The sequence below is a fragment of the Aquila chrysaetos genome, chromosome Z (genome assembly GCF_900496995.4).
Source record: "Aquila chrysaetos chrysaetos chromosome Z, bAquChr1.4, whole genome shotgun sequence".
NCBI classification, from domain to species: Eukaryota; Metazoa; Chordata; class Aves; order Accipitriformes; family Accipitridae; genus Aquila; species Aquila chrysaetos.
Genome location: NC_044030.1, coordinates 50387287 through 50411864, shown reverse-complemented (window position 1 = coordinate 50411864; position 24578 = coordinate 50387287). Strand labels below are relative to the sequence as shown.

Below are 24578 nucleotides of genomic sequence, written 5' to 3'. Positions count from 1 at the left end.
TGTTTTGTGCTCCAAACTGAAGATTTTTTTCCATAACACTGACCCTCAATTCTTCTCCAGCTCTGTGATTGTCACAAGAACAATATTGATTCCAGCTTTTAAACAGGTCATTAGGTACTTTTGTGCTATAATCCTTGCTGTTTGTCTGCATTGTTAATCTTTATTAACTTGGCCAACTTGGGGGTAAGTACTCTGTGTCTTTTGCATGGAGAACCCCATTGTGACTGAGTGGGTGTTCCATCCACGTGGTATCTTCACTAGTGTTTTGATATTCAAAACTCTATTGCTAAGAAAGAAGGGTTTCTCCACTGCTTAAATATCTTGCTGGCTTGACATTTCAAAGTATGCTTTGTGCTGTCCAGGCATTCTCATTAATTACTAGTACAAGAGATGGGCCAAAACCCAAAAACTTTGAATCCAAGTCCTCTCCTTCCTCCACACCCCTAGTCTTTTGGAAACTTTGGAAAACTGAATCCAGACACAGAGCCGAGTATCGCAAATTGGCCAAACCTCAATCCCACCTCCTCCACCTTAGGGGTTTTCCAAATCCTGATCCAAAATTTACTCCCTAGTCTTCTTTTCTTCCTCATTTCTTTGTAAGATTCTTAAAACTTGCATATTCTTTCCTTGATGATACTTTGGCAGTTTCACTTGATTAATTTTAGGTTTGCTCACAATGGTCTAAGCCCACCTGTAGAACCTGAATTTTGTTAAGAAAAGGAAAGTGGAATCAAATCTCATTTGCATTACAAAAGCTAAAAGCCATATAAAGAACTACCTATGCTTTACTGCTATAGAAGGAAAATAAGACAAGTCAAAAGCTTTGTAAATTAGAGGTCCGAAGAGGTTAAAAAGTGTCATACTTTTGGGGGGGGGGTTCTTCAGTGAAGTAATTTGTAATTCATGAAGCTCCAACTGACTTCCAGCTGGGATAGTTTACAAAAATATAGGCTCTATTCCTGAAATATTCAAAAGCAATGTCATCAACCCCAGTGTTGCTGTGTAATACCTCTAAAATCCCCAGCTTGATAGCTTGAATGATGAGACTTCTAATAATTGCATGCAAACCTGTTTGTATCTGCTGTCTGTATGCGAGCCTTTAAAGATCATGTTTTCCTGTTATTTTTTGCCAACCGTGAGCCTAGAAACAGTTATGACAAGTGAAACTCATATATTGACCTGACATCTGAAGCTGGCCTGTGAGTTAAAAACCCAGTAATCACTGTGAAACTGGTCATGGGCTTGCAAAAGTTGTCAGCATAGAACATATCTCTTACTTGCTTGAAGTTCATCGCAAGATCTGGATGTGTTCTGTAAGGTAATGGAAGTGCTCTGCAGTTAATGTCAATCTACTGACATACTGCTCACAGTGTATTTCTTATTGCCATACATGGTTAAATGAGATTTACTTTAATGTGATTTCTCATGGAATTAACCAACATATTGGTCCATGTAGCTAAGGCTGCTTAGATCTTCAGCAATCTTGTACAATTCCACGCTCTGTCAGTGACTTCATGTACAATCATGAGCAAGTTAGTTAATCTCCCTGTACCTACAGTGCCCTGTTTGTAAAACATAAAAACAGTACTTCCTGTGTTTTGTGGGCTGTTCAGAGAGTATGGCATGTAAACAACTGTCAGAGCAAGCTGAGATAGAGTGCTAGCTGGGAGGCAAGAGGCGTGGAAAGACTGGAGATGATAAATAAATTGCACAGGCTTCTGAAAGTATACTTGAAAAGGAGCATGCAGCAGTGCAACAATAGGAGAAACAGTGTTGTGTGAGTAAGAAAAATTGGAAGGCAGGGGCTCACTTTCCGGGAGAGTGCGAGTGGCCCAGAGTCGTGTGTAAGCCCACTCACAGACAGGCACTGGGATGACTCTAAAAACAGGAATCCATTTTAGTCTGCCCACAAGGAGCATGTCCAAAAGTTGAAGAGAGATATTAAGGGTATGTAAGTGGCACCCTGGGAAAGGAATAAGCCTGAGAGAGATAATGTCGGAAGAATGATGGGTACGTGCTTGTCTGTTTTACCTGGGATTCTCTGTCAAAACAGGAGGAGGAAGCAGCTTTGCATCTGCTGTTGCAGAATTCCCCTTTTTGCTGTTGTAATTCAGATCCCAAGCAAGTCAGTTCAAGATGTTTGGCTCATCCGCCAAATTACCACACCCTTCCAATGAAAATATGTGAATAGTGTTAAATTATTGTGAAAAACACTGCAAGACTCTATAAACATTTAGATATTTTGGTGAGATTTTGGGTTAGATTTTTCTGCTGCCAAATGTTAAGGGCTATTACTGAAACACAACAGGTGTCTTAATTCACAAGGTAAATGGTGACAGTCTAACATGGGAAGGGGGGAGATCTTTGTAGCTCCTCACTTCAATGACTGCAGTTAACATTTCTAGAAAGAAGCAGTCCTCACATATGAATTCACTCAATCTGTTGCCACAATTCCCGCAGAAGAAGCAACTGATCAGCTTCAATGTTGAAAGTGCAAAATGTTTCATGTGAAAGCATCTCATCAGTTTGATTTCTGCCCAGCTAAACAAAATGGATTAAGAAGCATTACGTATCATCTCTTTCTCGAGACTTCTCCTCATGTTAGATGTAGAGGTTCATGTGGGTGCCGAAGACAGAGAGGTCACAGCACACTGGTTCCGAGGTGACCTCACTGCACCCCAGTGCTCATGGCAACCAGTCTCTCATACAGGGCAAAGACTGGGTGAGTCTGAAGGCTGAACTGTCCATCTTTTGCCCTGCTAGGTGTGAATGAGGATGTTCGTAGTCCTCAGAGGTATATTGTTCCTGCTATTGTACCTTTGAATTTTATCTCAAGTCAGAGGTCTAGGTAAAGGTTTTGTATGCATCAGGTCATGTACACCTGGGTGAGCTTTACCCAGGCAGTCCAGAATATTGCAGTCCTTATAACTTTCATTCTAGTTTCTTTCATATCTACTGAAGGCACACACAAGCACACACACATGTAAATGCAAATCCTATCTAAAGCTCCTTATAAAGCACTGGCTCCATCTCTCTTCTCACTTTCCATACTTGCGCAGGCTTCCAGGTTCCTAGAAATCAATCCATGCTTATAAGAGAAAAAAATCTAAGAATAACTGTTAACTGAAAAAGTAAAAAAAAAAAAAAAAAAAAAAAAAAAAAAAAAAAAAAATCCTGGTTGCTACAGACCTGATGGCAAAAAAGAAGTCCAACCTCCAGGAAGAGACAGGTGGCTTCTGAGTGAAAACAGTAACATATTCTCCCCAGGGAGATCAGCTCCAAAGTTGAGTTCACTCCTTCCTGCTATAAAGCATATTAACAGTTTTCTTCTGCCTGCACGTGTGTTTTTCAAATTAAGTATTGTTAAATCTGTAGAGCTTTAAATACTACTTCAGACACCCTCCTTTTCTTCTGCTTCCATTTCATATAACCTGCCATAGGTGCGCAGTGCCAATAACTGGCTCTGCTTCTCACAAAGAGATGCACACTGATTTAATTTAAACACCTGCCAGAGATGAAGGAGAATTGGAACTAATGACCAGTTCAGAAAGTGGAAGGGATAATTTTCAGGACATGGAGTAGCATGTATTTGTGCATTCACTCTCCCTGAGATGGTGAAGGGCTGACGTTTGTAATATCAGGGTTTGGAGGTGACATATTTGCATATGTATACTAAGAAAGTGATACTGAATGCAATCCTTGACTCACCAATCTCCAATATCAATTTTGCAAATGATCTTAAAGGACTCAGGATTTTATCTGTAGCATTAAGGTTTTGCTGAGAACAACCTTTGTCTTACTGGTAAAACAAAGTACTGGGCACAGTAGCACCATCCACATTGGCTAACACACCCCTTGAGGTTTCAGCTATTAATTCTGTGGCAGGTGGAAGCCTTTCATTGCTCTGAATTCTTGCATTCATTTGGGGTGCATGACAGAGAGAGATTTGGGGGATGAACAGGCCCTGAGGCTTTGTACCTTTCAGGCAATGTTACCTCATTTATGGATATTTTCCTTCTTACTATAGGCTTTATTTTTTAGTATATAGGCAACCCAAAAAGAAATACCCCCACCACCAAACTAGTGTTCCATATCTAGAATGACCTTTCAGCAAGATAAATAAATGAACTCCACACAAAATGCATATATGCAGATAACAAAACCCTGGACCTGAACAGCAGGATATGGAGATGTTCAGCTCCAGAACACTTCCAGGTACTTCATGCCTTAAAGTCATTTTTCAGTAAATCTACACTTCTTTTTCAGTTCTTGGGGTTTTTTTTTTTCAGTTAGGAATAATTCAAATGAACCTTCAGGTAGATGCAACACTGCTCTGCAGAAATTGGCAGATATTGGGCATGACTCCTTATTAAATCTGTATGCAAGAATTTGAGTAGACCTTTCCTTTGGACTCGATTCATGTGAGTTTCCATTCCTTGAATTTCGCTTTGATTTCTAGGTTCAAATACGTGCAGAAAACTGAAAGCCAAACTGTTGAAAGTATGATCGTGTGGTTTCATGAAAAAATTATGGGGTTTGCATGAGTTTGTTGTGAAAACAAAATTCAAGCTGCATTTTAGAATCTGGTCTGAATTTTAAATGTGCAACAAAATATCAGGTCTAGTGAATTTCGTACAATTTACAATGCTATTATGAACATCTTGCTGCTCTGCTACTGATTAAACACATATCTTGAATAAACAAAGCTCTTCTTTACAGCTAAATCACCTTTTCAACATGTCTGAACATTGCAGGCCACATATTTGGTAACATTACTGCAAGATCTTCAACTCACTACAAGAAAGACACTGAGGTGCTGGAGCGCATCCAGAGAAGAGCAACAAAGCTGATGAAGGGTCTAGAGAACAAGTCCTATGAGGAGCAGCTGAGGGAACTGGGGTTGTTTAGTCTGTAGAAGGGGATGCTGAGGGGAGACCTTATTGCTCTCTACAACTGCCTGAAAGGAGGTTGTAATGAGGTGGGTGTCAGTCTCCTCTCCCAAGTAACAAGCAATAGGACAAGAGGACAAGCCTCAAGTTGCACAGGGGAGGTTTAGACTGGATATCAGGAAAAATTTCTTCACTGAAAGGGTTATGAAGCATTGGAACAGGCTGCCCAGGGAAGTGGTGGAGTCACCATCCCTGGAGCTATTTAAAAAAATGTGTAGACATGGTGCTTAGGGACATGGTTTAGTGGCGGACTTGGCAGTATTGGTTTACAGTTGGACTGGATGGTTTTAAAGGTCTTTTCCAATCTAAATGATTCTATGATTCTATTCTATGATTAACTTCCTTCTCTTGCCATCACTCTTTGTGCAAAATCCCCATAAGATTCAATGAGAGGTCCATGAGCAGAAAAATGGCAGGATACATGGAATCCAAGTATAATCCAGTTATTCCATCTTAGATGATTTAGTTGCCTATTGAGACTTCTGTACTGATAAGAAGAATCTCCAAAACTTTCTTTTAAAAACTCCACCTTCTCCAAAGTTGAACAAGAAATGTCCAAAATCAGAAATTCTGAAATGGGCTTATGTAGTGTTAGTGCAACAACTCCAGTTAAAAGTTGGGCTAAGAAAAAAAAAAAAAAGAAAGAAAAAGACAAGCATATGGTTATGAAAACATCCTTCTCAGTTGTTTCATTCATTGTAAGCCATGTAATCATAATTGCAGCAGTTTTGTTTTTAAAAATAAAGCAGTCATCATTTCATCTATTCAATATTACAAACCTTGCTGTTTACCGTAAAAATTTGGCCTTGAGAATCTTGTGTACAGGAATTCCAGTAGCTATCTTTAAGTACTTCTCCTGTGATGTTAATCTTCTTGGGGTAAAGAGTGTGGGAGAAACCAGACAGCTGTGGCCAGGAGATGTAAGAAAAAAATCCTTTTGTGCAACTCTTAGGTGTGTGTTGAGACTGCTGGTGAAGCAAAGGATTTGGGGGCTTTGTGTAGTGGTGGTAATATTTTTAAAAGGTACACTAGACTTTTAGTAAATTTATATGTTTAGTTTCCTGAGTTTTCAAGGGCAATAGGAGAAGTTGTAAATTCTGCCATGGTGTCATCCTATGATGGTTTCCCCACTTCTGAGCCACAGGGTGGTGCAAAGTGGTCCATCCCTCCCCCCTCCTCCTGGAAGTGGTTTCTGAAGTTGCTATGTGAGGGGATTTGGACACACAAAGGACTCACTGGTGGTAGAGGAATCTTAGTACCCGTTTTAGACCTTTTCTCACCCCTGCTATGTTCAGTCCACGTAGCTGGTTTTCCAATATAGCCCCTTCCCACTGAGCCTTTTCAGTCTTCCTGGCCCTGTTTCCTTGCCTGCCAAGTCCAAAGGTCCCCAACCAAGCTACTGCTGGCCAGTGCAAGCTGAAATCTGTTTCTCCCACTGTTCCTAATTACTTTTGTTTCTTGTTCCAAATTTCTCTCTTCAGCCTAATTTCCCAAGTCCAGCTCTGTCTAGTTTATCTCTTTTCTGTTTTGGCCTTCAGATGTCTTCAACATCTCTGTTCCTGTTCCTGTTACAGCAAGCCAGACGCTCTTCTTTCCTCCTGACTTCCTAATAGATGTAACTCTTCGTTTTCCCCCTCAGTTCTTTCCCTCTTGCAAACTCTGTATCACTCTCCGTCTGCTCGTCCAGCTTTTTCTCCAGCCTGTTTTTCTTTTCTACTGATGTGCAGTTCTCTTAACTGGTCTGTGGTCTACACGTGCTCCGTTTTCCTTTCTGTCCCCAGTCCTGGTGCCTTAGCAGAGTTTCCCTTTCTTCTGCTAGCTTCTGACTTCAGTCATTTTTCAGGCTTATTGCTAGCATACTGTTCTCTACCCCTAACACACATGGACCTTACTTTTCTCCTTCATTGTCTGAGCTTACTGAGGTACCACAGTTAAGAGCTTAGGGAAGACAGGGGTTTCTGCATGCCCATCTGGATGTAGCATGCCCTGCAGCACCATAATGTTGTGACTGCAAGAGACGTCCAGGTCAGCCCCATGTGGGAGAATGCCTACTGCGTTCAGAAAGAGTTCTTGGATCCAGTTTGCAATTTCTGCTTCAGAAAATAAAACAAACAGACAGACAGAAAAAAAAAAAAAAAAGAGCTGGAGACTTCAGGCAATGCAGGGGCATAGGCATGCAAACTGCATGAATCCTTAACACAGTGAGAGCAGTGATTTGAAACTCCTATCTGTCAATACTTAAAAGGCAGAGTTCCCAGCTTTCCTGAGTTGTGTGGATCTTTGCCTTTCTGTGCAAATTTCTTCCTCCCATAAGCTCACTTTCCTTCTAATGCAGAATAGGGTAGGTTTCAAATTTCCCCCAAAAGAAAGAAGTAGTGACAGAAAAACCGTCACTCCGTCCTGTTAGAAACATTCCTAGTTTACAGTTTGGGAGTGGAGTCAGACTCCTTTATTGCTGAACAAATGGTGTAAAAGGCTTCCAGAGAGCATTTTTCTGTAAAGAATGCAAGGCTTTAGTAAAACATACATTCTCCCTGGAGGATTTCAGCATTTTCCGATTGGTGCCTTTTATGGCATACGTTATGTATTGACACAGATTAAGTTTCCCTCCTGTCTGGAACAATGCATGCTCGGGAGGAGAGCTACTGACCTAGCAATAAGCGTGAACAGCTCATGGCAAGCGGTGGAGCAGAGCTCCTGGAGGACGGCTAGCTGAAGGCAGAACGCTCCCTTCAGCTGTGCCATTCTGACTATCTCCTCCTCCTTCTCCCCCTCCTCTCTCTCTCTTTTTCTTCCCCTCTGTCCTTCACTGTTACACTTTCCCTAGACCCCTTGGCTTTGTTGTGCTGCTTCTCTGACTAGCAAGAGGGGGATTGGCTGCTCGCCGGCTCAGGGAGCGCTTCCCCGCGGCTCACCCCAACCCACCCACCCACGCCTGGGTCAGGAAATGTGAGCAGAGCTGATGGAGGCGGAGAAGCGGGGCTGAAGCTTCGCACCGGCGCTGGATGTGACAGCAGGCAGCCGAGCGCTCCGCAGCCTGTGCAGCGTCCGACCCCAGGTCCGGCACGGACCTGACCATGGAGGGCTGCCGCTGGGCCACTGCTGGCACCCTGCTCCTGGCTTCCCTCATCCTGGTAAATGCCATTTCTTTCCCGCAAGTATGTGTCGATTGCAGCTGATAATGTGTCTGTGTGTATATATGCGGGTGGGTATGCTTTTAATCTTTAAGACTGCAGTTAGAGAGAGTTTGTTTTGAACACGTCGTGTAACTCCTGTCCTCTCTAAAGCATTGCAGGCGTGGAGCCTTGATATTGTGAGTTGCTGCAGGTAGAACCAAGAAGTTGATGTTGGCATCACTTTTATAAACTTGGAGAGCAATGACCTGTGAATGGTGATTTAACTGCTTGGGATTTAGAGAAGAGCTGTTTCTCCCCTCTTTAAATCAAACTTTATCATGCTGTAATGTTCCTGAAATTTTCTTCCTTCCTAAAAAAAAAATGAAGAGAAAAAGTATTTTTCAGTTGTGCACATGCAGAGAAACAAGGTACAGCATGTACTGAGCTTTTTCCTGCAGCCAGTTTAAATAAGCTTTCATTACTGCTGTAACTCATTACAGAGACAAGTTTATACCAACTTCTAGAAGATACATTATGTGATATCTGGTATACTTCAGGGCTGCAAAGCTGATCATTACTTTATGATTTTCTCACATACTTCCCCTCATTATCCTGATAGGATGCTCTACAGCTGAGCACTGTAGCTCTGCTGTTTGATTGAGATTAAATGTTCCATTTTGACTCATACTTAATTTTGTAAGTATAAGCTGTATGTTTGCTATCAGAAAATCTGCAGTAAGAATAGTAGTATGCACACACATTCTTGGCATACATATGTGTTGTCTTTTTCTGAAGATTTGACTGAATGTAGTCATTCAAATAGGAAAGAATCTTAAAGAAATGTATTAACTTCATAGCAGCTTGCATCTTCCTATTTATCTGTATAATACAATCTATGATAATCATTGTAAACTAATCTTAAGACATTTTTTTAGCAGCCAGATGGGGACTTAAACAACAGGATAACCCTATTCAAAATGCTTATTAAAAAATATTGTATGATTTAAAAAAAATGAATATAGAATCACTAAATAGTAATTAATCACAAGGAATAAGTGCTGTCTGGATTGATCTAAAAGTCTTATTTTGTTTAAAGGTCTATTCTCCATTTAAAATACTGAATTCACACAAAACAGCATAAAGTCAGCACAGATTCTCTTTCATTTATGAAAATGAGAAGTTTATAACCTGATGACTATAATATGTTATGAGTCAATCCTGCAGTACTAATTTAGGGAAGATCAACAGGAGATACGACTCAACAAGGCTGTGTAAGGACTGTAGGATTTGGCCCCATGTTAAGCTCATACTCATAACATTTGTGCTTCACTCTGCTGCTTGTGAATTAAGTTCTCAGTCCCTAATTCATGAAAATAAATAGTGCATTCTGCTGCCAACTATTATGCATTATGTTCCATACTATAGTAGTTTGTATGACTTACCCTGCCTCAAGAGATTTCCCCCCCACCTCCCACCAAATCTTTGTGCCTTAAGAATAGTGATGTGAAGCAAGCTTAACTTTCTTTTTTGAATCAGGCTATTCTTTTGCTCTTTCCATATTCAGGAAAATCTCTCACTTGCTTTCAGCAGGAGATTAGGTAAACATGCAAGAATTTGACTTATAGTTGGCTAGAGATAGACGTAAGTTGTAGGATACCTTGGTATACGTGTTACTACTGTAGTTCATTGCAGAATGAGGTCACACAGGGCATACTAGAAAGCTCATGGATGTTTTTGAGAAAAAAAGAGGCATTGGATCAGGTGTGTAACCTGGCTATTAGCCTCATAGGTATTAGCCTTTAGTCAAGTACGTGGAATTAGTTTGAAAACTATGACAATCAGCATTTGAATTTATGTGTTTCACCTTGTATCTTTCTAAAACTCCTGTCTTGCCCACACTGAGAAACATGAGCAGCTTCTAGTCATGTAGCACTCCAGTAACATCAGCAGTTCACAGCTGTAAGCACTAAGGCTAGGTAACAAATGCTTACAGGATTGGTCTTACAGTAATTTGTCACATGTTCCAATATTTTCTGTAAGGTGCTGTAGAGCAAAGTAGTGCCTAAACTCTTTGTTCCACACCCTTGCCTCAGTAATGAGGTTGCATAGGCCGGACGTGCACAGTGCGTGCTCATTGCGTGCTCACATGATGCTAAGGGGACAGACAAGCACACAGGCAGTATCAGCAATAACCTCTCCTCCTGTTACGCTCGTTAGCCAGCAGGTAGAGTCTACTTCAGGGCAGACGACCTGGAGCGGTGTAGTAGTGAGTGTAGCTCACTACCCCATCAGAGTTCTTAACCTTCTTCAGAAGAAATTGTATTCATTTTCAGTTGAGTGGTGTTTCGGTAAGGTCTGGGGGGGCTCAGCAGTCTGTTGTTTAACTGCCCTAGAACTTGCTTCATACTCAGACATCCAGTTTCCCTGGCATAAATGGGAGTTAGGTACTTCCATAGATACTTTTGAGAATCTGAGCCGTAACACTAGATGCCTGTTTTGAAAAAGTAATATCAGACTGCAAGTAACTTGAAAAGACAGTTTCTCTCTTTGCAGACTAAGACCAGGTATTTGGAGAATTTTGCTCATTGCTCTGTGAACTTTTGCATGCTAAGGAAATATTAGCACACCACTTTTACAAGAAACAAAAGAAAGCTGGCAATCTATTCTGAAGATTCCCTTTTCTATTGGTTTAAAAATAAAAGCCTAACACAAGCAAATCACAGTTGTCTAACTCAAAGGAAATGTGGCCAAAACCATAACCAGCCATGTGTTCATCTGAACTTGAAGTCAAATCACTTCATGTCAGAAGGGCATTTAATCACATTTGCATTTGTTGTTTGCATCTTTTCAGCAGCTTTTTTTAGCTCTCTTTGTTGCTGTTGTGCTACTTACAGAAGTAACACTAGGAACTGTAATAAAGTACATGTGTTTTTCTGCAGGATTTCTTTCTTTTGCTGTGCTAATTTGTACATGGAAAATAGTCAAATACAATAGTCCATTCCTTCCACGCTCTTTGGCATTACATTCCCCTATTATCTAACTGGGTCTGTCTTGGATGACCACAAGCACAATTAGCCAGTGGAATGAATATGATGTTTCTTGTTTACATCTGAATGTACAAAGCTTGACAGTTTTTCCTTTCATGTGTAGATAGGTCTACCTACTGTTGTATGTCTGCTCCTCTGTTTCTACAACTGTAGCTGTATAGAGTGGGATTTTTCCCAGTACAGAGTCCAAAGTGCGCACATACATTTTCATGCATAGTCATGCCTATGTAGAGACTGGCATTTGATCACATCAGTTGGGTAAAATGCACTGAAATACAGAGTACAGCTATACAAAGCTAAGATTTATTCATGTGAAGGAGTGCGAAATTTCTCACCCTTGTGGTTTGTGGCCAGTGCTGCTGTGCTCTGAATGTCTTGTCTATAAAACAAAACAATTTCTTATATGAAGGTCTAGATAATACTAAGTATGTATACTCATGACTTTCTTCTTACATTCCTCTAGAATTTTGTGTTCGGACTTATTTTATTGATCTCTTCCTTCAGATTTTTTTTTAAGTATATAATTTATTAGCTCTTTTTCTAGCAAGTGCAAAGGCTTTCATTAACTGAACTAAGGTTGTGTTACAGGTTTTTTTTCTTTTGGACTTCAGTGAATGGGAGTCAGTACTTTATGTAGGCTGTTGAGCTATTGGTCTGCCCCTCAAATGTCAGTAAAGTTAAAAATGTTTTGTTTTAATGACTTTTGCTAGATTCATGGGTTTGGCAAAGAATAGTAAAAGGAACTATGAAATTGAACACTGTGGAGAGTCTAAACGTTGGAGTATAGTCACCTGTAGTCATAGATCTGTCAGCTGGACAAACTTACATGCTTAGGAGGTTCATGAGTTAATGTAAAGCCTGAGTAGTCCACATGCCCAGACAAATAATTCTTCAGGAGAGGACTATCAATCTCTGCATAACTGATTTCACACTGAAGCAAACAAAAACTGAAACCCTTATAACTGTGTTGTTAGCCATCCAAATATAACCTCATGGTTTCTGTTATAGTGTTGTCGTCTTGTCAAATCTGCAGATGGCACTGTTGTTTCTATTGCTTTTCTTAGCTATTTTCTTAAGCTTGTAAGAAAAGTAAGAATTATTACTGTATGGGCAACAATTACATGGAAAAAAAAAGCGCAATTGCAGTCTGTTGCCACGGAGGCATGTATTCTCTCATATGAGGAAGGAAAGCAGAATAATAAGACCATCCTTATAGAAACAATCAGAAAGCTGAACATAGTGAAAAACCAGTGAAAACACATCAACCACCAGATGCCACGGTATCAGGATGGGGAGCAGGAAAAGGAGAAAGAAATTACTTGTTCCAGTCCAAGCCAAGGGCAGTTATGAAGGAAGTCTTCTCATGTGGTGGACAGCAACTAATCAGAAGCTGGCACGAAACATTGAATTCCATCAGAATATTGTACTCTGCTATGAACCACAACTTGTTCCTAACTGGTGTACAGGAATGGCTAACTTTTGCTTTTGGCACCTCCATCATTTCATATCACCCAGTGGGCATAGGCTTGTCTTAACAGATGGTTGACCAGCTTTGAATATTCAAGGTCTTATAACATCCCCTAGGCCTTAAATGTATGTTCAGGCAAAATTGGGGAAGTAACCAAGAGATATACATTTCATGGAGTGATGGAAAATCTTTTCTAGGTCCTTAATGCTGTGTAGTGTTGAACACAGACCAATAATAGTCAATGCTTAGTGCAACCTGATCATTTAGATGTCCTTCTATCTCAGGGAATGTAAAACATTTCATCACAGGTCTGAGATTTGCTATCATGAGTGCTAAGACTCACTGTACATGTTCAGACCTATTTTTTTAATCAGCCAAAATATTTCCATATGCAAAGTGGACACAGAGAGAGGGTTGTCTATTGGGGGTTATAGATACTAGAAAGATTTAAAGGTTGGTATCGTAGTTTTAAAGATGCCATTCTCAAATGTTTCATTTGTCTTTCAAGATAATTGTATGCAGTATCTTATCTGTCTCTCTTGAAGGCTCTCCCACAACCGGATAGGGTCATCAGCCTTTAAAGTTTTTGCCCTTCTTTTTGGAAGTGGCAAATACCATTCCTAGAATACTAACTCTTAATACAAATATAATGGTTCATAAGTATAATATTAGCTGAGATTTGAGAGCAAGCTTCTCATCTATACAAATTTATTTGCCTCTGTTAACTGCAGTAGAACTATATTAAATTCCACCTGCTCAGACTTTGTATTAAAGTCTTTTAATTTAATAACTTTTTATATTGAGCTTTTACATGTGGTATTTAGATGCCATGCACAGGAGCAATTAAAATACCTTCAAAAAGCATTGGTCATGAATATCTTCTTGTGAAACCTCTGAGTGGCCAATTTATCTTATTTTCAACAGGACACCTTTGCTGGGTGTTGTCAGTTTGTTACGGCCTGAATCTGAGTGTGCACATTGAAGACTACTGTAGGCCAGGACCTTCTCTCTGCTTCACTGACAGTGAGATGTTACCATATCAAAGATTACTAACTCCAGGTGCATTTCTAGGTTTTTTTTTTCTTTTTTTCTTCCTTTAAGTACCCTGATTAGAATTTCATTTCACATATGAGCACTTTTTTTCTTTTTGCTGCTAGAAACCAACTTTTCCAAATTTCTTATAAAAGTAGCTAAAGTTGTGGTGATATTGGAAGGCAATATGGACAGGTGACTGGGGGAGGAAAAGCAGTGTTTGTGCTTGTGAGTTTTAATTTGCTTCCAAGGCAATCCTATGTATAAATCCTAATAGTTTTCCCACCTGTGAATTATTTGGACTGCTTATAGGAGCAGTCCTTTTTCGAGTTGTGTACAGAAATAAGTGGTATGTTCACTGATTCTACAGTATATTAATTTTAACATTGTTTCCATTTTCATCTTCACTGACTTAATGGAATTTCTTCCAAAGCTTCAACCCATTAGAGGTTGTCCTGGGATTTCTGCCTTTCAGGGACTTCTTGTAGAGCAAGTCCAGCAGAGAGGGTGTCAGGGTGGAGGGAAGGGGGTGTGTGATAACGTAAGACATCCTGAAATAAATTCCAAGAGTGCTCACGAAATGAGACAGGAAATTATATGCAACTTATAATAAATTCAAACTGTCCCATAAAATAAATATTACTCATTTTGTTTCCATATGAATGTACTGTAGGGGTGTCAAATTTCCCCTTCTAGCTTTGTTGGATATAATCTCAGTCCCTGTTTGAAGTTTGCTAGTGTATTGTTCAGATCCTGTGCTATATCAACAGACCCAGAAATGAAAGGGAATAAAGGAAGCAATAAGTTCTCCTACCGTTCTGGTGCTTGCATCATATTGGTGGATTATTTATTTATTTACTTACTTAACTGGCTTATTTAAATCCCCATATTTCTTTCAGCCTGGACTGTTAAAAGCATCTGTTGTTGAGGGCAAATATAACTGCCCTTTACAAGCCCAGGGCTGTCTTTTCTTTTTTCATTTTGGTATATGGATGGATTATGATTATAAGTGTGTTTTGGATATGACATTTTCATAGTTCCTGTAACTTTTAAAAAAGAGAGGGGGGGGGTTCATGTTACTGTGGTATCGCCAATATGTTCCTTAAAGGTCTAGCCAAGGCCATGTTTTAAAGATGAAGATCTGAATCAGCTCAAGGAGAGAGGGAATTCTCTGAAACTAAAAACATGAGTTGTCACAGCTTGAATCGTAAGACTCTGCCTTGCTAATCCAAACTTTAGCAGTGTCATCATTTTCTGATGGGCTCAGCCACGCGTCAGTGCTGGTGAGCACCAGGGCAAGTGGGAGTGCGTTATCACATTTTACCAGAGCTGAAGACTGGCATAGAGAGGATTGCACATACCCTTTCTCTGCAGCATACTGGTTCCAAAGTGTGGCTATGTATTTTCTTTTATTTGGTGAGAGCAATGGAAACATAAATATTTTCACAATGTGTGATATTAGAGAGCAGCATGAGAGTAGCAGCAGTTTATATCCTGATAGTGTCTAGGTCCTTCCATCTTTGTAATTCAATGTAAAATCATGAAAAAAGAAAATCTGGTACTCCTAGAAAACTCCAGCTTGGTACTGCAAACTCTCAACAATTGAGTGTATTTTCCTTTAAAGAAACATTAATTTGAGATCAATTACTTGGTGATTAAGGGGGGGAATAAATATGTAAGATAAACTCTGAGGTTTATAGTTGATTCCTAAGGGTCCCATGAACATTTTTTTTTCTTGTCTTCCCTTTATTTTTTGTTACAACATGGGATCTTGAGCTTTCTCTGTGATTTATTTATTTATTTACTTATCCCTCTTCCCTTCCTCCCCCTTTCTTCCTTCCTTTCTTTTTTCCTTCCTCCCTCCCTTTCCCTCTTCCTCTCTTCCCCTCTTTCTCTTTCCCCCCTATTTTTTTACATAAATATTTCGCTTTCAGTTTTCCTGCCTCCACCAAGGCTTAAAGTTTCAACCCTTTATACGGCCCCTTGTTGTTAAAATAAACACATACACAGCTCCATGAGGTAACTGAGGGAGATGGCAGACCATCAGAAGAATGGGCGGCTTCATTTATTTTGAATAAACCTCATAATTACGGGTGTTTATCTGAAATTACACAAATCCCCTTCACTGAAATGCCTCCTGACCAGAGAGTGCCATCTTTCTGTTGCAACCTATGGCACCTTGTCTTAATGCTCTGACCTGCTCCAGAGGAGGCTGAACCATCCTAGGGCTGATGAGCCTGTTAAAATCTATGCTGATGTGACAAGGTCTTCTAGCTCAGACTTTCAGAACCAGAGTTTCTAAATCCAGTCCGCATGGGGTTTGGTGCACATAAGAGGACTCACTGTTGGATGTCATGACCTGTATGAAGAGTTAGGCTGGGTGAGTATCTGAAGCTTAAGGTCAGTTTACTGAAGCAAGGGAAAATGGCTAATACACATTCCCCTGGCTCTTTGGGGGAGACAGTGGTTCACCTGTGGGGCTGGAAGTGTCAGCCATATGTTGGCCATTTTTTCCTGAAGCTGATGGACACAGCCCAGCCCGCACATAGCTTTCACCTCTCACCACTTAGAAAACATTTGGCATGCAATACGCCTTGTGACAGATAAGAGTTTTACTTTTCTCTCTTTTCCTTTCTGTGCGCCTCTGTGGGCTCTTTCCCCGACTGCAGTTCTTGCTACGTGGAAGGCAAACCCGAAGTCCTTGAGTGCAAGATGCACTTTTGAACCTATGCTGTTGGGTGGGTTCCGAATTCTGGAAAGTGATTTCACCCATCCTGCATCTGAACCAGTCCTAGCCTCGAAAACCCTTCTGAGTCAATCAGGCGACAAGTCTGAAGCTGAGCCAGCTTGGACCTGCTCTGTATTGGATCACCCATGCCTGGTGTTTACACCAGCATGGCAGGATTTAAATACAACAGGGTGTTGTAACTTGGGTTTGTGAGAGCAAGAAAGCAAGCTCTTGTATTCACATCACTCTCCTGGTGTATATTTTCATATGGGTAAGTGGAGTGAGAGACAGGACTGATCTGAGTTTTATAAGGCACTGTTATAAAATGTTACAGGGAGCACAGCATGCAGCATGTTGAAGTGATATGGTGTCAGCTCCATCCTCTGCCAGCAACCCGCCCCCCCAGCTGGCTGCTGCCCTTTTGGGTGAAGAAATGAGCTCACGTTTGGCACATTTCTCCTGGGATGCAACTTCCAGTCCAGGTTTGGGGATGGCTGTTTAGCTCCTAAAGTCCTGAGATGGCTGTTTATCATTTCTTCCCTGTTTTGTTGCAGACTAGAAGCTGTGTACTCCCTATTATGTTTGAAGACACTGCGTATATACAGTTAGATGACTTGCTTCAGGACAGGAAAAATCCCATGGGACTATGGGTACAGCACTGACAATGTTTTTATTCTTCAGAGAGCTCTTGATGTGTGGAGCTAACAACTGTCAAAGGGTGCAAATGTGTTTTCAGGATGACAGACTTCAGTGTGACACTTCATCCTTATTATTTGTGCAATAACCATATCAGGTCATATATGGCTAGGAAGGGAGGAGGGGTTATTTCCCCCTCGGTTAACCTTTGCTTTCCTGTGCAAAAGGAAAAGATGCCATAATTTCCCTTTTTCTGTTCCCTTATTAATGAGCCTGCCTTCCATGACTGTGCTGTTAAGAGTAAAAGAAGACATAAAGGAATGCAGTGCTGAAAAGGACTAACACAGCAAATTTTTACTTATGTCCCTGGGAACTGAGCCAGCTGTATGTGTAATCAGGTGTCTTCCTTCATGGTAAAAAAAAATTGTCCACCTATTGCCCTTCCCCCGTCTGCGTTCACAGGAGCAGAATAAGTATTGAAAAGCTGCAAGAGGATCTCAGTGAGATTTCTTCTTCTCTCCTTCTCATCAAGGTGTCTTCCCCTGTTTCTTCTAAGTGATAGATGATGTTGATCCTGAAGAAAGAATAAATTAAAAACTACCCAGAAGGAGATTTGGACTTTTTTGTTTATTCCTTTTTAAGAGGCTGAAATATAAAAATAAATCCTGGCCTATTTATCTGCACTAGCAAAATCTGAACATAAAGTAATTACCCAAGTACAGTATATACCCTCACACATGTGTGCTCCTGTGCCAGTGCCTTCCTTGGGGTGTGGAGTCACTCAGATCAAGGGTTCCCTGTGCCAGGGGTTTTCCATAGGAAACACACTCTTGATACCCTCACAGGCCTTTTGCCTGGTCTTGCAAGTGCAAAGGAGGCAAAAATTCCTAAGTTAATTTCCAAGACTGTGGAAGCCTGGGGCAAGTAGGCTGGTAATGTTCAGTTCATAGCCCCACACCCAGTAGAAGGGAGCTGCTGCCCTGCAGAGAGCAGGGGAGCCAGTGTACAAGCCTGGCTTGTACACTTGAGCCTTCCACCTCAACATGCCTGATCCTCATTGCAGCTACTTTTCTTTCCAGGTGGTTTGCCAGAGAAAACAGTGTTTTAGCAGTAGTTTGGACAATTCTATAATCATCCTTTTGATTTGGCCATATGGAACAGCATGCAGTTAATCACGGGAGCAATTGTACCTGTGGTCACCCAGCATCTCAGGTGCAATAAACAGCTCTGGCAGCTTGGGTGCAAGGGCATTTTCTCTCTTCATCTTATTTTAACTTCTGTGAGAGTGGAACTCCCATTACTTTGGTAAGAATGCCAGGTAGGCAGGTTTTTCTGGCTTGTGTGGTCCTTTTGGAGGGCGGCTGGGTGGCAGGTCTAGTGGCTGACGTCCTCTCTTCGTCTTTACAAGGGATACACTCAGGGTAATGGGAAGAGAAGCTATCTACCACACCAGCTAAACAGTGTTCATCCATCCTGACCCTGAAGCAGACCCCTTGGGAAAAGAAAATAGGTTGGCGTTCATTCCCGGTAAGTCCTTGGACATATTGCTAAGGCTGGCTTGGGGACCTCTGCTTTCATGAGGTGCGTGAAATGGGCAGATATCTGCTTGGAGCTGGAGGACAGCTATTGTCATGGGGAATCCTAGTGGTTCCAGGGAATTATGCTCCTCACAAGGATAAGGCTTACTTTAATAAGCCCTTTCTTCAGTATGGTACAGTTATTCTGGAAGAGTGGATGTGCTTCAGTCATACAATACTGTTTAAAATGAAGTGCAACTCTTTGCCTAGATACATGAAACATGGTTTTTGTGCATTGCAAAGTGGATGTGTCAGAATATTTTACTTAAAATGTTTCTAAGTAATCACTCTGAAAAGTTTCAACAGCTAGTCAGGAATGTCTTGCATATTAACATTTTGTTTGACAGTAATTACGAATATTAATTCAGCTGGCTGTGATTTTATTGTGCCTTGCCTTCCTTCAAAAGCCAGAGATTTCCAAGCAATTTCCCATCTAAGCTGTAATCCAGCTGTTTCCTTGGATGGAATGCAACAAAGATACACAACATTGTGCAAATGAATTCTTATAAACCATATATTTGCATTGGTTGAAATTTTGAAAGATATGTTTCTTAAAAAGAGATGAGGTCACTGGCCTTGTCTCCTGCTGTTACACACCTAGGTAAGTGCTGAGACCAGTTTCTTCCTGGTTCACTACAGACAGCATTTCAGTACTGTGAGAAGTATGTATTTGACCTAAGTGACAACCATCAGAAGATGATCAAGGATTACTCAAAGAAGGAGAATGTATGGCTTGGCAAGAATTCATATAGGGATGCACTTGGACGTATCTGAAAAGGGAGGGCAGAAAGACCATATAATAGGGAAAAATACTGGTTTTCTGTCCCTAATGTCATTTTCACAGTAGCAAAAGACAAGTCTAGGCAGTGGCCTCAAAGGAGCCTTGCATATTGTCACTGACAGTTCATCATACCCCTAAACAATGGGGATATGATAAGAAACAGATGATTTAAATTTCTTAACCAAACCCAGAGGTGCATATCATCTGGGAAATAACTGTGGCTTAAAGTCTGTATCAGTGCCTTAGTCCAACAAGAGGTTAACTGCATTTTTCACTATCTTGCTGTTTAATCTAGGGAACACACTGGGTGCTTGAAAAATATGACTTTAGCAGTGTTTTACTGAATGAGGAGGAAGACTGGAACCCTTGGAAACTGAGGAGCAATTAAACAATGTGATCTGCATTTATACACACTCTTTTCTGTGTGACACTGACAAATAGTTGGATTCTGTAGGGATAGCACCATTCCAAACAAAATTTTAAATTCAATTCCAATATGTGACTAAGATTTATTTTCTTAAGGCTGAACTTCTTTTATAGGTCTCAGGATATGAACAGAGGTTTTGCTACTCTTCATGTTTCTCCCTCTGTGCACCCACACACATGTGTACACACATGCTCTTAGAAGAAACGTGGTTCTCTCATCAGGGATGGCAGCTCCTGGATGGCCAGGCAGCTGTTGTGATTTAAGGATGTGTGACACTTGTGGTTTTTACATATTATTCCAGATAGTTTAAATGATTTCTGTGTACTGTGTGTTAGTGGAGAGTGTAGGAAAGACCTGTTATTCATCTCATAGTCCATATATAAAATGAATGCCTGACAACTCTTTAATAAATTCAGAAATTACTGTTAAACACTTAAGCTGGATTTTTTTAAGAATAAAATTGGATACCTAGCTCTTTTAGTCTTACTTCTGTCAGATTATTTATATTATAAATGTCAGATTGTTTATATTATAAGAAGTCCTTTGTTCAGCTTGTAGTTCACAGACTTTTTTTTTTTTCTTGTAAGCATCTTCACCTGAGTGCCCTATCCACTGACAGTGATTTCATTTTGTACAAGTGATCCTTCTTGCTTTCTTGTCCAAAAGCACAGGGCTTTATTTCTCTTTCTCATTAGAGAACTCTTTGGGAGTTTATGCCCATTTCCTCTGGAGCTTCTGTGTTAGGTGGTAGCTACAGGATCACCCTCAGGTTAAATGTGTATTAGGGTAATGAGAGATAAAGAAAGAGCTGATTTTGATTAGTGCTAGCAGATTTACTTTTTTTATGTAGCTCATTGATAAGCAAATTGCTTTCAGGTGACATTTCTGCCATTGATGCTGTAGATCTGAGGACATCATGAGTTTTGTGTGGACAAAGCAGTGGGTGTTTCCTGGGAAGCTCAGGCTGAGATCCACCTAGAATGGACAGAAGGGGGAAGGAAGCTCTTCTGATAACAGCAGCAGGGCATAATGAGCCTTGATGACTGTCTACATTTTGCTTCTTTAGCATACACTGGCATTTCCGGAAGCACTAACCTAGGGTACTTCTGGCAGAGATAAAAGATTTTTTCTAAGGAAGCTTTACGTGGTGGCAGCTTTACTCCTTGCAGCTTTAAAGGCTTGTACCCCATGCCCCGCTGGGTTTTTTCTCCTTTTTTTTTTTCTTTCTTTTTTTTTTTTTTTTTTTTCCCCTGTTTACTCTTAGTGGCAGGAACGTTAGGGCTTTAAAGGAGTATTGTAGGAGTTCTTGTATTGCAGAATACTGCAATGTTCTTGACCGTTATCATGAGTATTTTAATGTAGGTTCTTCAGTTTATTTCACTTTGTTGAAAGAGGGTAGAAATCATTAATTAGCAGTATAAGCTACTTTTGAAAAATCTGTGCTAAACAGTGAATTCTTACCTAGTAATGGTATATATCCTTTGAAGCTGTAATAGATCTGCAATAGACAATCTTCAGATTTAAAATGGCTTTTCAGGCTAGAATTTCAGGCTCAATCTTAACTGTGTAGTTCACAGGAGGGGAAACGACTCTGCTTTCTTTAACATTAAACATGGATGGAGTTGAAATGAATTATGTTTATTCCACTTGTTAAAAGAAAACTTGGAGCCTGTTCCAGCTTGAGATCACGTGCTTTCTGGGAATATATAGGTCTTATAACAAATCTTGGAATGCAAATAACAGGCACATGGCTCTCCTCTGGGTGGGAGTACAATTTATTTCAGAAAAATTTGGACCCTTAGAATGTCTAGCTGTGCTGATGCTTATAATTTGCGATGAGGTAAGAGTACTTGGTTCACGTGACTTTACCTTGCAATCCTTTTTAATTATGTCTTTGGGCTTTCAACCAGTGGTGAATGGTCAGGACAAACATCCATTTGCAGTTTGAAGATATCTTTTTCCTTGTAAACTAACAGCACAGACACACATTTTATTTTTAGCAGACTAAAAGTGCAAACACACGTTTTCATTTTATAAAAAATACCCTTCAGAAAGCAGTCAGCTGAAATAACCTCAGTAAATTGGCATGTCGTTCCTCTTATCTCATGTCTAAATGTTAATGAGATTGCATCTAGAGGATGGATCACATCTGGCCATAGTCAGAATTTGACCACTTATGTTACTTTAATTTTTACACTTACCCTTGCAATTATTGTGTTGGAATTAAATCGTTTTGCATTTTTATAAAGGTAGGATAAACTGAGAGTGTCAAATAATTGTTATACACTCATTAAGCAAATCCAGTATCATGTCTCACAGACTAAGTTAATTTAGCTTTTTTTCCCCATCAGTAGATCCAAAACAAAATTACATCATACTAGTGTTACAGCAACAAAAAACCTGATTCAGTTACCCATCTAAACTATCTTCCAACAGCTGTTCTGCAGAAGAAAATGCTACATGTGTTTAAAATGCCATTACAAGCTGTGCACCATGAAGCAAAATGAAATTGGAGGTTGGCCACACCATAGAATAATCATTATATTTGGCATAGCTGGCAACCTCCACTTGGCAAAAGTGCTAAGATAGAGCAACAGGATCAGAGTGGAGGTGCTTCAGCAGAGCTGTTTGAAGAAAGCTTGCCTCCTGCCTGCTTGGTTTAGCTTCCTTCTCATTCACAAGATTTATTTGATTAATTAAAAAAAAATAATCTTTACAAAATGTGTTGGGTCCCCTTTTCAGCCTATCTTTTAATGTTCTGCTCCTGAACCCCTTTAATTTGATGGAGTTTTCATTTGACCTCAGCATGCTTTGGACCAGATCCTAAAGGTCTTTCAAAAGGGTTGGCTGCCTTTGTGTCAGAAGGCCAAACAGACTCAACTCTATTTAAGTGGCATTTGTGTATTTGCCCTTTAAAATACTCTGGTTTAAAAAAAGGAGCACTCATGCCCTTGAAGGGTCCATGAGCAGCAGCATGAGGAATGCAGCAGGCAACCATTGTGAAATGCTGGGGAGCCATGGCTGGGTGGACAGTCTGGTGTGTTGCTGTACACTGGTCCTGCACCTGACACTTGCCACTTATTGAGCTCTTCCTTTCAAAAAAAATAACTGTATTTGGTGTGTTTGCAGAGAGGAAAATTCTTTCTTTTTTAACCCATGCTGCCCAAACAGACTGATGCATTCTTTAAGATCGGGTTTGGACTGTACCTTGATAAAAGTAATAATGGGAAGAGAGGGAAAGAAGAAAAAAATGGCTGGACAGGTGTCCTGCAAATCTTTTTTTTTTTTTTCTCCTTCAAACAATATACCCATAGAAGTTTGCCAATTTGGCATACAGTCTGAGCTCACTTAAGCAGGTTTAACACAATCAACTTTCTATTTAGTTACCACTAATTTATTGTGCCAGTGTATGTCAGAGTAGTATCAGGCTTTGGGAAAGAATATAGCAATACAATTACTCTGTCAACCTGAGTAAGCTAAGTGCTGATCCATGAGCTAATGACTTGCTTCAGGGCAGGAAGACTCCCGTGGGACCATGGGAACAGCACTGGCAATGTTTTCATCCTTCAGATGCATGGAGCTAATGACTATGAGAGGGTGCAAATGTGCACAACACTGAGATTACGGGCTTTCTGTTTTCAGGAGAACAGAGTTCAGTGCGAGACTTTGGCCTTATTGCTGAGCTGAGTATAGAGACAGCTAATAAAAGACATGAGCTTTCACTTCAGCTAATCTTATGCCTGAGTGTTTATTCAGTGTCACAGACAACACTAGTGGGTGAACTGCAATCCCCTTGCAGAATTTTATAGGACTAAGAGGTTTCCATATTGGAAAATTCTTTCATTATTAATGGTTAACATGTATAATGCATTCCTGGCTCCTTAAAGTATACTGAATAGTTAACCTCTTACCTTGATAAATCCCAATTAACACACATTTCATATCTTAATATGCCAGACTTAGTCCTTTGCTCTACAGACACAGACTGTTCAGTTTAGGATCTCGGTTATGTGTGACAAATTCAGTATCTCCTTTAAACAGATGTATATTGACCCTGTTCAGAGCCCTACACCATCACCAACATTTTTGGGTTTTGCCTGTGAATTACAATATTCAAGACTGGTATATTTCACTAGGTTTCAGATTTCACGACAAAATTTTTACATAGCTTCACTGAAGATAATATGATTTCAGTGTTGAGCTATCTCGGTGGCTCAAAGAATCCCTCAGTGTTGAAAACCAAAGTTGATTCCTCTAACATGGGCTAGCAATGATGCTTGGTGATGTTTCTCTATTGAAGGTGTACCATCAAAGTCTCCCTCATATAGTTTGCTTGCCTCTTCATTTATTCCAAATACAGTTAGAACTGCTATGTACCAGGTGTTGGCCCACAGCACAAGCCAAGATTTGAAGGAGAACACTGTCTGCTCTCCATCAGACACAGGCATTTTCCATGCACCTCTGCATGCTTCTTTAGGTTATTCAGTTTCTTCCAACAAAACCACGTGATCCATGAGGGACAATACCTATCTAAATGATTAAATCATTTGTGTGCCTACAGATCTATGTTTCTGAGCTGTATTTGCATGAATGAAAATGAAATGCTGGATACATGCATGACTGCATTATTTGAGGCAGGTACTGCTGTATGTTTATGAGTTAATCCTAGAAGAGCTGAGCATTTCTGAGTCCACCAGTGCTGCTTCTCGACAAATAAATTTGTTTGTGCCCAACCACGGGCATTAATAATAGCACTGCCTGAGTCTGTGCCTCGCATTGGAGAACTCCAGCTCTTCAGGTAGTGTGCACTTTCTTTT

At 40.3% G+C, this 24578-nt stretch overlaps 1 protein-coding gene across 4 annotated transcripts in view; it reads left to right on the top strand.

Annotated features, from left to right (window-relative positions):
* Positions 1-24578, top strand: part of ADAMTSL1 (ADAMTS like 1) — a 489531-nt gene that overhangs the window by 286733 nt on the left and 178220 nt on the right. Inside the window, exon 1 of one of the 4 annotated variants that reach the window (XM_030004257.2) lies at positions 7604-8083. The exons of 2 other annotated variants lie outside the window; for them this stretch is intronic. In XM_030004257.2, the coding sequence (XP_029860117.1) occupies positions 8027-8083 (57 nt within the window). In that variant the 5' untranslated portion in view covers positions 7604-8026. Of the gene's footprint in view, positions 1-7603; positions 8108-24578 lie in introns of those variants that run through there. One more of the 4 variants, XM_030004256.2, reaches the window with a different exon arrangement.